Source organism: Lutra lutra, chromosome 1 (assembly GCF_902655055.1).
Source record: "Lutra lutra chromosome 1, mLutLut1.2, whole genome shotgun sequence".
In the NCBI taxonomy this organism is placed as follows: Eukaryota; Metazoa; Chordata; class Mammalia; order Carnivora; family Mustelidae; genus Lutra; species Lutra lutra.
The window spans coordinates 206,897,498-206,911,384 of NC_062278.1; the positions used below are offsets into that span (position 1 = coordinate 206,897,498).

At 52.1% G+C, this 13,887-nt stretch overlaps 1 protein-coding gene across 1 annotated transcript; it reads left to right on the plus strand.

The window, feature by feature from the left end:
• Window positions 1-353: 353 nt before the first annotated feature.
• Window positions 354-3,716, plus strand: LOC125081113 (serine protease 44-like). Its single transcript, XM_047695595.1, is given in 8 exon segments — window positions 354-664; window positions 1,007-1,168; window positions 1,725-1,993; window positions 2,783-2,946; window positions 3,482-3,577; window positions 3,579-3,599; window positions 3,601-3,664; window positions 3,667-3,716. Coding segments are annotated over 8 exon segments (1,119 nt in total). The 5' UTR covers window positions 354-371.
• The last annotated feature ends 10,171 nt before the right edge of the window (window positions 3,717-13,887 follow it).

Here is a 13,887-nt window from a genome sequence, read left to right on the forward strand (position 1 = left end):
ACCGCTGCACCCGCGTCAGTCCGGGGTGTTGTCGCGATTGTTTCTCCTCGCCAGTCTGTTCCCGCCGTCCTGAGATCTCACTGTGGTTTGCGTTTGCCCTTGGCTCTGGGCTCTGTCCCCGCGGAGGGGCAGTGTCGTCTCCAAGGCAGCGGTCGGTGCCCCCCGGGGCAGCGGTCCGAAGTCCGCGAAGCAGGCCCAATCACTGCGGCGAGCGGGCGGGAGGAGGGGGGCGGTGGGGCGCGGGGACGGAAAGCCTCCCCGACCGTCAGGCCCCCCAGGGGGCGCGGCGGGACCCGGTTTCCCGCCGGCGCGAGTGCAGGGCCGCGGGCCGCCGCGAGGGGGCGCGGCGAGAGGCGCGGCGTGGCGGGTCCATGGCGTCCCCCGGCGGCGGCTCCCCGGGCCTCCTGCTCTGGCTGCTGCTCCTCCAGCCCTGGCTCGGTGGGGCGCAGAGCGGGTCCGCGTCGCCCCCACCCTCCTCGGCGCCCACCTCCCCGTCGTCCTCGGGGGGCGGCCACGAGGTTCCCGGCGCGAGCGTGTGGAGGGCTGAGGGACAGTCTGCGACCCCGGGGCCCCAAGAGGCTGCCGCATCCTCCCAAGTGGTGGCGGTCACCCCAGGTGCCTCTGGCTCGTACAGGGCTGTGGCCACCGCGAAGCCACTGTTTTCCTGCAGGTGATGTTTCTGGGCCGCGGAGAACTGGCCGGGGCCGAGGGGGCCGAGGGGACCGAGGGGGCCGAGGGGGACGGGACCCTGCTCTGGGGAGATGGCTTTTCCCGGTGGAGTGGGGGTGGGGTCGGAGTGGCCCCAACCCTGCGCTTGAGCTCGGATGGGGACACGTGGCCTTTCTCCGAGGAGCCTTAGGGGACACAGAGCTGCTTTGGGGGTGGGGTGGGGGCTCTGAGGGGACATGGCCTTGCTTTGAGGGTTCTAGACTTCTGAGCATTATCTCGGCTCTGTGGGTGGTGCGGTTAGTGGCTTTACTTTCGGTCCCCTCCCTTCACGGACCTGCGCAGGATGCGGCCGGAGGTCCATGAGGATAGTGGGCGGATTTCCTGCGGCAGAGGGGAAGTGGCCTTGGCAGGTGAGCCTGCAGATCAATGACAGACACATGTGTGGAGGCTCCCTCATTGCCAGTCGGTGGGTGCTGACCGCCGCCCACTGCATATTTGGGTGAGTGTCTGGGGCTCTGTGACCTGGAGCCAGTCCTGTCCCCTTCCCTGAGCTTCCTTTCCCTCATCTGAAGAAGAAGGGTCATAGATCCTGCCCTTCAGGCTGCGGTCGATGGGAGGCGACGGTAGGGCCCTTGGTAGCCTGAAAGATTAAGACCCCAAACTGGGTTCAAAGCTTGTGCTGATTAGCTTCAAGCCAGTGTGTGGGCAAGGGGGTCTATTTAAGAAGTGGGGAGTGCAGTAAACCAATATGGCTAGATTGGTGGGCTTAAACTTCCAAGCATGGATAAACCGGCAGAGTTTGTGAAAACACAGATTGCTGGTCCTCAACAGCCCGTCTCTGGTACAGACCAGAGTGGGATCTGAGCACCTGCCTCTCTAACACGGATGCTCCTCACCAGGGAACCAGAGTTGGAGCACCACTGGGTAGACTGACCAGGGGTCCTGGGATGGGCTGTGGTGGTGGGGGGAGGGCAGTGGTTGGTGGAGAGAGGCCCAGGCTGGGAAGGCCCAGAAGATGAGGAAGGGGAGGGTAGAGCCCTAGGATCTTTCTGCAGCCACATGGAGTACACAGCAAAGCTGGGAGACATCTTCATGGATGAGCATACCTCCAGAATGGCCATCGAGATCCCCGTCCAAGACATCGTGATTCATCAAGATTACAATCCTATCGGATTAATTGAGAATGACATTGCCCTTGCTCTGCTTGAGTTCCCTGTGAATTTTTCCTCCCACGTGCAGCCTGTGTGCCTCCCCAAAAAGGCGTTCATGGTACAAGGTGGTACTGAGTGCTGGGTGACTGGATGGGGGAAGCTCAACGAAGCAGGTAAGACTGAAGCAAGACGTGAAGCTCGGGCCAGGCAAGGGGCTGCCTTGTGCCCAGCGGTTTGGCCTGCAAGCTCAAGGGGGAGGCAGGGAGGCCATTTTAGCAAGTGGGTGAGGGAGGAGCGGGGGAGAAGATGCCGGCTGGGAGTCATTTGTTGGTCCTACATTTGATTAGAATTTCAGGACCTGGGGTTTCGGGGTGATGAGCAAAACGGGTTCTCTCTAGGGTGGATTTTAGCGCAGGGGGTGCTGGTGTTGCTCTCTCTGCCCACGGGAGCTGTCCAACTGGAAGTCCTCCCCTTGGTGGATGGGGAAGTCCTCCCCTTCCTGTGAGTGAAAAGAGCCCAGAGAACTCCTCTTGGCGAGGCTGTTGGGCTTTCCATCCCTGGGGAGAGGTTGGATTTGGTACCTTTGGGACACTTCTTGTCCAAGAATTTATGATCCTGCTCAAAAATAAAGCCACTTTGCGATGGACAGGACAACTGTCATGATTCCTAAAGATACTCAGAGGGACAGAGAGTTGGTTTTGATTTCTCAGGGCTGGTAAGGCCTCACCTCTTCCTGTCCTGATCTGTTCTTCCTTCGCCTGCCTTGGTTTTGAGTCCTACCTCCTCCTCTCCCTGACATCAGCTTCGGGCCTCATTGCTTCCTGTGTCAAATGGGGACCATATTCACTTCCCTAATGGGGTGTCTCTAGGTGGACACACTGCATCGAGACCAAGAGAGGGTGCCGGGGGCTCCTGTTCTGTTCCATTAGGCAGATCTATCTGCTCCTAAATTATTTCCACAGATCAACCCGGAGGAGTTGTGAAATGGCTACGGGAGGCTGAGCTAAACATTGTCCGTTATGAGAAATGTAACACGATGCTCCAAACAGAGATGGAAACTAGCAGCGACCTAGTCAAGGAAGGGATGGTCTGTGGTTACAGTACCCAAGGAAAGGATGCCTGCCAGGTCAGTTCATGGGCCCTTGGCTGTCTTGCCACTTTGTTGTCCCCTCACAATTTCCTCATTTGCAGGCTTTGGGGCCTGTGGGATCCACTGGCCCCTTCATTCACCCTTAATTCACATCAGGGGGTTTCAAGGGGGAAAAATGCCGAAGGCTCAGCTGGCTGGCCTGCTTAGAGGGGGTTGGGAGAGGAGGGGAGATTCAGGCAGAAATTTACCAAAAATGCAAATCACATGTTTTGTACCCCTTCTGTGTGACAGGCAGTGTGCTCAGTTAAAGACTTTGTTCATTATGATTAGCTCAACAGACGTTTTCTTTGGTTATATTCCATTTTTGGGGTACATGATTTTTTGCATACGTATATGAATTTTGTTTGCTAAAGTTTTCAACCCTCAAATCTGATATTCCCAGGAACCTAGGGCTGGTGGATGCCTGGGGGAGGGAGTCCCGGGGAAGGCCCTCACGTGCCCATCTCCCCACCAGCCAGTTCTGATGTTGATTCTCTTCCGTTCCTGTGTTTGTTTCTTTCTCTTTCTCCAGGGAGACTCTGGGGGGCCCCTGGTCTGTGAACTTAATAAGACATGGGTCCAGGTGGGGATTGTGAGCTGGGGCATTGGCTGCGGTCGCAAAAATGTTTCCCGGAATTTATACAGAAGTTAGGTTTCTACAAGGACTGGGTCATTGATCGCTTGAGTCAGGCTTGCTCTTGGGACTCAGCAGGCTTCCTCCACTTCTGTGCCTGGTGCTGCCCCTGGGCATCCTGGTGGCCCCGTGATCACCCCGGCCCACTCCCTCCTATTTCTGCATCTCATACTGGGCCTCTCCTCCGACCTCCCACTCCTGCTCAGATGCCCTTTCCTCCAGTTCTGGTTGGCATCCCCTGACCCTGTAGAGACCACACAGTAGGAACTGGCAGCAAAGCTGGAGCCCCGAAAGCATCCCAGTCTGATGCCCCAGTCACCTGTCAAGGCCACACACACGACCTTGGCTGTGCCCTGCCCACCTGAAGGAGGGGTCAGACATCCCCCAGGCTGAGAGCCAGCCGACCTGCCAGGGGGAGCGCGGGGCTTCCTTGTCATCTTGGAGAGCCTCTGCAAGAGAAGACCCCTCATGAGCAGTGAGACAGCGTGGGACCTGGGTGTGGTCTCAGGCTGTCATCTGACCCTGTGTTGAAGTAGTCAGCTTGTTGATTGTGTAGAGAAAGAGAGAGGGAGGGGGTGTCTCCATGTCCCTGCTGAGGTGTGAGGCCTGGGGTTTCCACATGGGACTGGAGCGTCTGGGGCTGGGAGATGTTTCCCTAGCATCCAGTGCGGATCCTGCCACATCCTGGAGCAATCCCGAGGTGGGCCCCCCTTCCTCAGTTCCTAGTGGCCCCATCCAGGCTCAGCCCAAGCCATGTGGAGGCATTAAGGAGTGTGGAGATCTTTGATGTCAACTGAATAAATGTTTGGAGTGTGTTCCTGTTCACTCTAAGTTCTGGTCTCCTGAAAGTTGTGGGCTTGCCTATGACATACTCTGTAGAGAAGTATGTTGCTTAGAACGCACTTCCTGGCATCCAGTAAACTCTAGAATTCTAGAGTCAGAGGTGGGGCACTTGTCTACCTTGATAGAGATCTGATGGATGGCCTTAGCCAGTGGGTCCTTCTGCCTGTCCTCCTGTTAGAGCTACCAACATCTCTGTGGATGGAAGTATTGTAGTTGAGTGTGGCAGCCTCTGCAGTCAGGAGCGGGGTGGCAGGGGCAAGAGGACAGAGACGGGGGTGTGGCCCACTCACACAGCCTCGCGCCTCCCCTTGCTGCCCTGTGATGGACATGACTTGAGGAGACACTATGGGCTGGGTGTCAGGACCCCTGAGCCCAAGAGCTCCCCACAAGGAAAAGGTAGGTGGGAGGGCCTGGCTCATATGTGTGTGTGTGTGTGTGTGTGTGTGTGTGTGTACAGTTTCTTTTTCCCAATCACCAGGTCTTGCGTCCCACAGTCACCTGGTACTGGCTGCTGATTCTCCCCCAGCCTCTCTTGCCCACCCCTCCTTCCAAATGCTTAGTGCTAAAGCTCCCAGTTATCCAGGACCTCAGTGGGCAGTCTGCGATCGTCCCACCTGCTGTCTGAGGGAGGACCGAGTGGGACACTCTGCTTTGCAAACCCCAGTAAAGGCAGTAAAGGCAGTAAAGGCAAAGAGGGAATCCACAACGGGCTAGCCCGAGTCACAGCTGCGGCTGTTAGGAACTACAGCTCTGGAAATTTATGGTCCAGATGGGATGCCCTATGGCATGCTGATATTAGACTGTGGTTCTTGCTGGGGATGGAGACAGGAATTTAGTCCCGTGGCTTAGTTCCTGAGGATCTGCCTCTGGCTGTCTGAAAAGCTAGGCAGAGCCTCCCCGAGAGCAGGGCGCCACCTGCCAAGTAAGTGGCAGCCACTTTTTGTCTTCCCGACCAATATTCCTGGAATACCTTTTGTGAACAGGCACTGGGCTGCGGACATGAAGAAGATGGGGACTGCAGGCAGGAGGGGAGATCCCGTCAGTAGAATGATCCTTACTCGGGTCAGGGGCTTGGTGGCTGGGCAGAGCCTCTGAAAGACATAGATGACATGGGCAAAGAAGGAGGTTGAGGGGCAAGCAATGAGTTCTCCTGAAAATATTAGACTTTAAAAAGAAACAAAACAAATAGCGCTGGGGGTTTCTGGTCATAAGAAGAAAGCTACATCTAGTAATGACCATTCCTAGGGCCCAGATCACGGTCTTGAAATACAAGACCATGGGGGATCCCAAAGAAATCAGTGCCTCTTGGGAAAACGGTCTGCAAAACGTCCAGGGGTGGGGCAGGAGGAGGAGACGTCTTCCGAGGAGACGGAAATGACATGTTGAACCAGATAGCAAGGAAGTCATCCAAATGGCCAGGATCATGTCAGAAGGACTCAAGAGCCAACCAGAAGTGGTAGCCCTGGGGGACAGGTGGTGTTGCCACCCCTCCCCACCTCTCTTGCAGAGAAATTACGTCATTCTCCCAGCTCCAGAAAATACCGCCTCAGCTTCAGCCCTCACAAAAGCTGCACTTGGCCGTGGGAACGGACACACTCAGGATCCCAGCTCTGTACAGGTGCAGCCCAGGGCAGGTGCTTGGCCTTCTTGCCTCACTTGGGGCCAACTTGTCGGGGCTGCTTGGAGGATCAGTTGAGACTCAGTTGCAAATGCACTGTAGCTCAGCTTTGCCCATTGCCCAGTTCTGCCTCCCTTGCTCCCTTCCCCGCGTGTCTCCCAAGAGCCCTCCTCCACACAGACCCTCAGCTACCGTTCCTGCTTCCGGGGAACCCCATCGGAGACACTTGGCCAGACCAACATGGGACAAGAGTTTCAATAAGGGTTTCAGTTCCCTATTGCTGCTAGGCCTAACCAACCACCCCAAACCCATTGCTAAAATAACGTGGCTTTCTTTTTCTTTCTATCCTTTTTTTGGTTTTTATGTTCTATTAAGTAGCCACGAGCACTGAACTAGCAAATACCTAACACCCGGTCCTCAGGGAAATGCAGAAAGGAGATTCACAGGAGTCTCGCCGCACACTTTGTCATCAGGGAGTCATAGTGACTTTATTTTCTGTTGGTTTCTGGCTAAAGACACCTCATTTAACACACTCTGTTGATTCACTATCCTTGAACTCAGGGCCCACAGAAGGGTCATTCGTGCCTGCGTGAAGCTCACCTAACATGTCTTTTCTCTGCGACGCACATCACAGCCCGGAGTCCTTAGCGACCCGAGACAGCCCCTAAGAAATATGCTTGGGGATCGTTTTAAACAGCAAAATCAGCAGCAGCAAAAAAAAAAAAGTGCACAAAAATGGAACAATACAGCACACGATAGACGGGGAGCAGGACATGGGTAACCCTATGGGAGCTGAAGCTAGAAGGCATGGCGTCGTCCTGTCGACCTCAGCTGAGATCGACTCTCACCTTGTTTCTGATGAGGCATCTACTGTCACCCTTCCCTTCACATTGTCATTGGTTTGAAGCCATTTCCTGAGGTTGTGCTTGGTCCAGTTTCATTTGTTTCGCGTTCATTGAGCTGCCAGGATCTCCGAGGCCTTCGTTTTTATTAAATTTGGAAAAGTGTTTGGCCATTATTTCTTTTCTTTCTTTCTTTTTTTTTTTTTTTTAAGATTTATTTATTTATTTATTTGACAGATAGAGATCACAAGTAGGCAGAGAGGCAGGCAGAGAGAGAGGAGGAAGCGGGCTCCCTGCTGAGCAGAGAGCCTGACTCGGGGCTCTATCCCAGGACCCGGGGATCATGACCCGAGCCGAAGGCAAAGGCTTTAACCCACTGAGTCACCCAGGCGCCCCAGGCCACTATTTCTTTAAATATTTTTGTTTCTCCCACACCACACCTCTCCCTTGTGGAAGTGCCGTGAGCCCACTGTGTTCTATGTTTTCATACTCTCTCTTCTCTGTGTTTCATTCTGGCAATTTTTTTTTAAAATTGTCATGTCTTTAAGTTCATCTGTCTCTTCTTTCCATCATGTTTAACACAGTGTTAATCCTATCAGTCATTGTCTTTTGTTTATCTCACACATGGTAGTTTTTATATCTAGCTGTTTGATTTGTGTCTTTTTACAGCTTCAATATCTCCACTTAAGTTTTGAGTCTCTATTTATAACTAACAGTTAAAATAATCCTGCCAGTGATTTTTTTAAAAGATTTTATTTATTTATTTGATAGACAGAGATTACAAGTAGTCAGAGTGACAGTCAGAGAGAGAGGAGGAAGCAGGTTCCCCGCTGAGCAGAGAGCCTATGCGGGGCTCGATTCCAGGACCCTGACACCATGACCTGAGCCGAAGGCAGAGGCTTTAACCCACTGAGCCACCCAGGCGCCCCACCTCCCAGTGATTTTTAACACCTGTGTCAGTTCTGGGTTGCTTTGGATTGACTGATTATTCTCATTATGCATTGTATCTTCATGCTCCTTGAGTGCTGGGTATTCTTTGATTGGATACCAGACACTGTGACTTGTACCTAGATGTTTGATATTTTACTAGAAATTTTCTCAAGCTTTATTTGGGATGCAGCGAAATTACTTAGAAATGGATATTCTCAGGGCTTGCTTTAAAGAGCTTTAGGACTGGAACACTTCTAAGTCTAGGAACTGATATTTCCTGTTGCTGAGAGAAGACCGACCTTCCTTCCTTTAGATTTTATTTATTTATTAGAGAGAGAGAGAGAGAGCATGAGCAAGGGGGATGGGCAGAGGGTGAAGGGAGCCAGAAGCTGGACTTGGTGAGACTTGATCCTAGGACTCTGGGATCATGACCTGAGCTTAAGGCAGACGCTTAATGGACTGAGCCACCCAAGTGCCCCTCCTGAGACAAGACCTTTCTGAACATGATACCCAGTGCTCTGTGAGTCTTGGGTTTTCCCCAATCTGGCTGACGGAAACAGGCACTGTTCCTGAGCCCTCGTGAATACTGGGCATTGTTATTTCTAATCCTTTCAAGTGGTTGTCTCTCTAGCTTCAGATAGTCCCCTCCAACCCCCACTCACTGATCAGTGCACAGGGGAGTACTCAAGGGGGAGTGTCTGCAGATCTCTGGAGTTCTCTATGCCCCCTCCCGTCCCCTGTTCTCTGCATAGATGCCTTGCCCCCCAACCTCATAGCTTTACTTGCTCACTTTAGGGAGTCTCTGGGGTTCTGCCTAGGTTCCCCTCTCTGAACTGTGGCCCGGAAATGCTCCGAAAGCCACAAGCAGAGCCATGATAGAACTCATCCCATTTGGTTTCTAACTATCAGTGGTCCTGCCCTTGGGGGCCTGGCATCCAGTGTCCTGAAAATGGTCATTTCGTATTTTTGCCCATCTTTGTGGTTCAGGTGGGAAGGGCAATCCTTGGTCATCTATCTTGGCCAGAAGGACAAGTGAGCACATGCATTTAATAATATTTTTTCTATAATTAAAAGAAAATATCTGTAATATCTTTAAGTTCCTTCCCTTTATTCTGTATTATTCTTTCTTTTATTCATTCTTCCTAGAATGTTGTCTCTTATTAAGCTTTTCAGAGAACAAGATTCTGATTGTGTTCACCTTCTTCATAATTTTGTCTCTATTGACTTCTGCTGTTTCTCTCTGTTCTCTCTTTCTTTTTTTTTAAGATTTTTTTTTTAAAGATTTTATTTATTTATTTGACAGACAGAGATCACAGTGGACAGAGAGGCGGGCAGAGAGAGAGAGGGAAGCAGGCTCCCTGCTGAGCAGAGAGCCCGATGCGGGACTCGATCCCAGGACCCTGAGATCACGACCTGAGCCGAAGGCAGCGGCTTAACCCACTGAGCCACCCAGGCGCCCCTTTTAAAGATTTATTTATTTATTTGGCAGACAGAGATCACAAGTAGGCAGAGAGGCAGGCAGAGGGGGGTGGGAAGCAGGCTCCCTGCCGAGCAGAGAGCCCGATGAGGGACTCGATCCCAGGACCCTGAGACCATGACCTGAGCCGAAGGCAGAGGCCTAACCCACTGAGCCGCCCATTGCTGTTCTTTCCTTTCTTCCAAGCCCTGTCGTGGGGATTACTCCATTGACTGTTTTCACTTTCTGAGCTGTATATTTAGCTCATTTGTTATCAGTCTTTTTTATTTTCTGATATGGTCGAAGCTTTACATTACTTTCTAGGACTACAAAAGCTGCTACACGATATTTCATGTGATGCTTTCATTGTTAGTAATCTTTAAACTGGCATTATGTTTCTCATGATTTCCTTTTTTAAAATTATTTTATTTTAAAGTAAGCTCTACATCCAACGTGGGGCTGGAACTCACGGCCCTGAGATCAAGAGTTCCATGTTCTACCGACTGAGCCAACCAGGCATCTCTCACATGATTTCCCTTTTTTTTTTTTTTTAAGATTTTATTTATTTATTTGACAGACAGAGATCACAAGCAGGCAGAGAGGCAGGCAGAGAGAGAGGAAGGGAAGCAGGCTCCCTGCTGAGCAGAGAGTCTGATGTGGGGCTCGATCCCAGGACCCTGAGATCATGACTTGAGCTGAAGGCAGAGCCTTAACGCACTGAGCCACCCAGGCACCACTCCATTTTTTTTTTTTTATTTTAAGATTTTATTTATTTATTTATTTAGAGCGCAGGAGATTGGGGGAGGGGCAGAGGGAGAGAGAATCTCTAGCTGACTCTGCCCTGAGCACGGAGATGTGGAGCCCACCTAGGGCTTGATCCCACCATACTGAGATCAGGACCTGAGCCAAAATCAAAAGTCAGATGCTCAACCAGGCACCCCTATGATCTCCTTTTTAATAGGAGGACCATTTTCTAGGCTTTTGTCTTTGTTGCAGAACTACGGGATTTTTTGCAGAAGTTGATTTTGGTATTAGAGCTGTGAGGCTCAGGAATAGAAACTATAGATGTTGATTCCTAGAGTTTACTGGTCTTCATTTGTGACCTTCTTTCTGAATGTTTCTTATGTGCTCAATGAGAATGAATGTTCTGTTTGTAGTTGTAAAATTCATTATACTGCTATCAGATCAAGATTATCAGTGGTGAGGTGCCTGGGTGGCCCGGTTGGTTGAGCATCTGGCCTTCGCTCAGGTCATGTTCGGGGTCCTGGGATCGAGTTCCACATTGGGCTCCCTGCTCAGTGGGGACCCTGCTTCTCTCTCCACCTCTGCCTCTCTCTCTCTCATGAATAAATAAATCTTTAAAAGAAAGCTTATCAGTGGTCATAGCCAAATATCCTGTGATTTTTTTTTAAAACTATTTTTTTTAAAGATTTTATTTATTTATTTGACAGACAGAGGTTACAAGTAGACAGACAGGCAGAGAGAGAGGAAGGGAAGCAAGCTCCCTGCTGAGCAGAGAGCCCGATGTGGGGCTCGATCCCAGGACCCTGGGATCATGACCTGAGCCGAAGGCAGAGGCTTTAACCCACTGAGCCACCCAGGCGCCCCTATCCTGTGATTTTTGCTTAATTTTGCCTCCATAAGCTATTGGCTTCTTAAAAGGAATGTCTCAAATGTCTCATGGTTTCCCATGAAGTTGGTCAACTGTTGTTTTTTTTTTTTTTTTACCTATTAAGGGCTCCTCATCGCCTCTTCTTAATTATTTCTTATTTTTACTGTCTTTTAATTAATCAATTAATTAATTAAGACAGAGCACACCAGCAGGGGAACAGGCAGAAGGAGAGGGAGAGAGAGAATTTCAGCGGACTCCGTGCTGAGTGTGGAGCCCAAACGGGGCTCTTACAACCCTGAGGTCATGACCTGAGCTGAAACCAAGAGCTGCAGACTTAGCTGACTGAGCCACCCAGGTGCCCCCCGCCCCGGCGTAATCTTTGCCTTTGATCCTATGATCTGATAGAAAATTACTATCCCCCTTTCCTTTGCATCAGATTTGTCTGGTATTTCATTCCTATTCCTTTATTTCCGATGTATCTTCCTCTCTTTTTTTAATATCTAGTATCTTTGGAGAGTCTATTTCTGGACCTTATTTTTTCTACCAACGTGAAAGTTCTTGTTTGTCTGCTGTGTCCAATCTGTTCATACTTAACTGCAAATACCATCGTATTAGGACTCGATACTGCTCTTTGGTTTTGTATTTTCTATTTATCATACTTCCCTTTTGTTTCTCGCCTTCCATTGTGTAGAAAGCATGTCCTCGTCCTTTTAAGGGCTCCAGTGATTAGGTTACTCTGGGGGCGTATGATCCAGAAGATCTCTATTTTAAGGTCGATACAAGCAATGACATCTTCAAGCACCCGAGGAGCACCACCTGGATTGTTTTCCGTCAAATAACCAGGAGGCGGGAATCCTGGAAGTGCCACTTGGTGGGAATTGTGCCCCCTGCCCCTGGGTCCGTCCAACATGAGCGCAGGGCCGCGGGCCGCCGCGAGGGGGCGCCTTGAGAGGGCTGCCACGCAGGTGGGTCCATGGAGTCCCGGGGTGGCCCCCTGGGTCTCAGCTCTGGCTTCTGCTCTTCCAGCCAGTGCTCGGTGGGGCCCGGCGAGGGCGGGAGGTGGTGGAGCGTGGAGGGGGGGTGTTTGATGGCGGTGCCGGCTGAAGGCGCAGGCCAGGGGGTGCGCTGGGGGCCAGCTCCTGCCTCACTGATCTTTGCCAGGTGAGCGTTACGGCCCCAGCGAGGATTCTGCAATGACCCTGACAAGCCCAGAGGCGCCCTCGCCACCAGGGCCCCTGGAGTCACCGCCCACCCCAATATCTACGACAGGTGCAGGGCCTCTAATGCTCACAGTGGAATCCAGCCAGACCACTGTATCTGGAACGTTCCCTCTTCAAGGTACTGCTTCTGGGCAGGTCTGGACAGATCTGCCTGGGAGGCCAGAGGGGAAGCTACTCCGCCCAGGGAGCTAGAAGGGTCAGACTCTATTTGAAGGGTTGGAGAGGAAACCTGCGTCTGCATGCTGATGGGTGTCCAGGGGCCGGCTGTGGGAGGAGGGGGGGAAGGATCCTCTAGTTTCACCTCCCATCCTTTCTCTTTAGTGAGCCAACCAGGATGCAGCCAGAGGTCTATGAGGATAGGGGGTGGATTGCCCGTCCCAGACAAGAAGTGGCCTTGGCAGGTGAGCCTGCAGGCCTAGGATAGACACATATGTGGAGGATCCCTCCTTGCCAGTCGGTGGGTGCTGACCGCTGCCCACTGCATAACTGAGTGAGTGTCTGGAGCTCCAGGCTTGGCCCCTGGCAGGCTCTGTGACCCGGAGCTAGTCCTGTCCCCTTCTCCCAGCTTCCTCTTCTTCCTCTGAAAAGGAGTCACAGCCCCCTAGGTTTTATTCAGTTTGGAGTGAGACCTGAAATGCGCATGGCCACCAAGTTTTGGGGGCTGCTTTGGTAGTCTTGGGGCCTCACCTGGAGAAGCCCGGCTGGAGTAAATTAGGGTCTGGGGACGGGATGTGCTTTGCAGGCAGGCAGGTGCCAGATGCTGGCTGAGGAGACAGGACCAGGCTGGGACGAACTTGGAAGATGGTGGAAGGGGAGTGCAGACCCTTCTGGATTTCCTGCCGAAGGGCATGTCCTCTTCCCACAGCCAGGAGGAGTATACAGTGAGGCTGGGAGACAAGTTGTTACGTTCTCGTTCCGAAACAACACCGGTGGTTCTGGTGCAAGACATCGTGTGCCATCACTTTTACGACGAGAAGAAGTTGAGGCATGACACCACCCTCGTTTTGCTGGCCTTCTCTGTGAATTACTCCTCGTACATCCAGCCTGTGTGTCTCCCTGAAAGGGCGCGCCACATAGAAAGTGGGACAGAGCGCTGGGTGACTGGCTGGAGCCGAGTGGTGGGAGGTGTGACAGGTAGGTGGGGAGCCAAGGGGGCAGCCTGGTACGCTGGTGTTGGCCTGCAGCCTGTCCCACAAGGAACAGGGAGGCTGATTCTTCAACAGGCGGGCCAGGGAGGAGGAGGGGGAGGACAGCCCGGAGTAATGGAACCTCAGTAAGAATTGCTTAATGAGGGGTGCCTGGGTGGCTCAGTCCGTGCAGCGTCTGACTGTGGCTCAGGTCATAGTCTCGGAGTCCTGGGATTGAGCCCCGTACTCAGTGGGGAGTCTGCTTCTCCTTTTCTCCTTGCCCTTCCCCCCACTTATGCTCTCTCTCTCTCTAATAAAAAAAAATTCTTAAAAGATTTTATTTATTTATTTGACAGAGAGAGACACAGTGAGAAGGAACACAAGCAGGAGGAGTGGGAGAGGGAGAAGCAGGCCTTCCACCCAGCAGAAAGCCCGATGTGGGGCTCGATCCCAGGACCCTGGGATCATGACCTGAGCTGAAGGCAGACACTTAATGACTGAGTTACCCAGGTGCCTCCTGCCAAAAAGTCTTAAAAAAAAAAAAAAAAGAATTGTTGGAATGTTGGCACCTGGGGGGGTTGGGTGCCAGGGATGGTAGGTTCTGTCCAGCATGGATTTCAGCTCCGCGGGAATGAGCTGGCTGACATCCAGAGCTG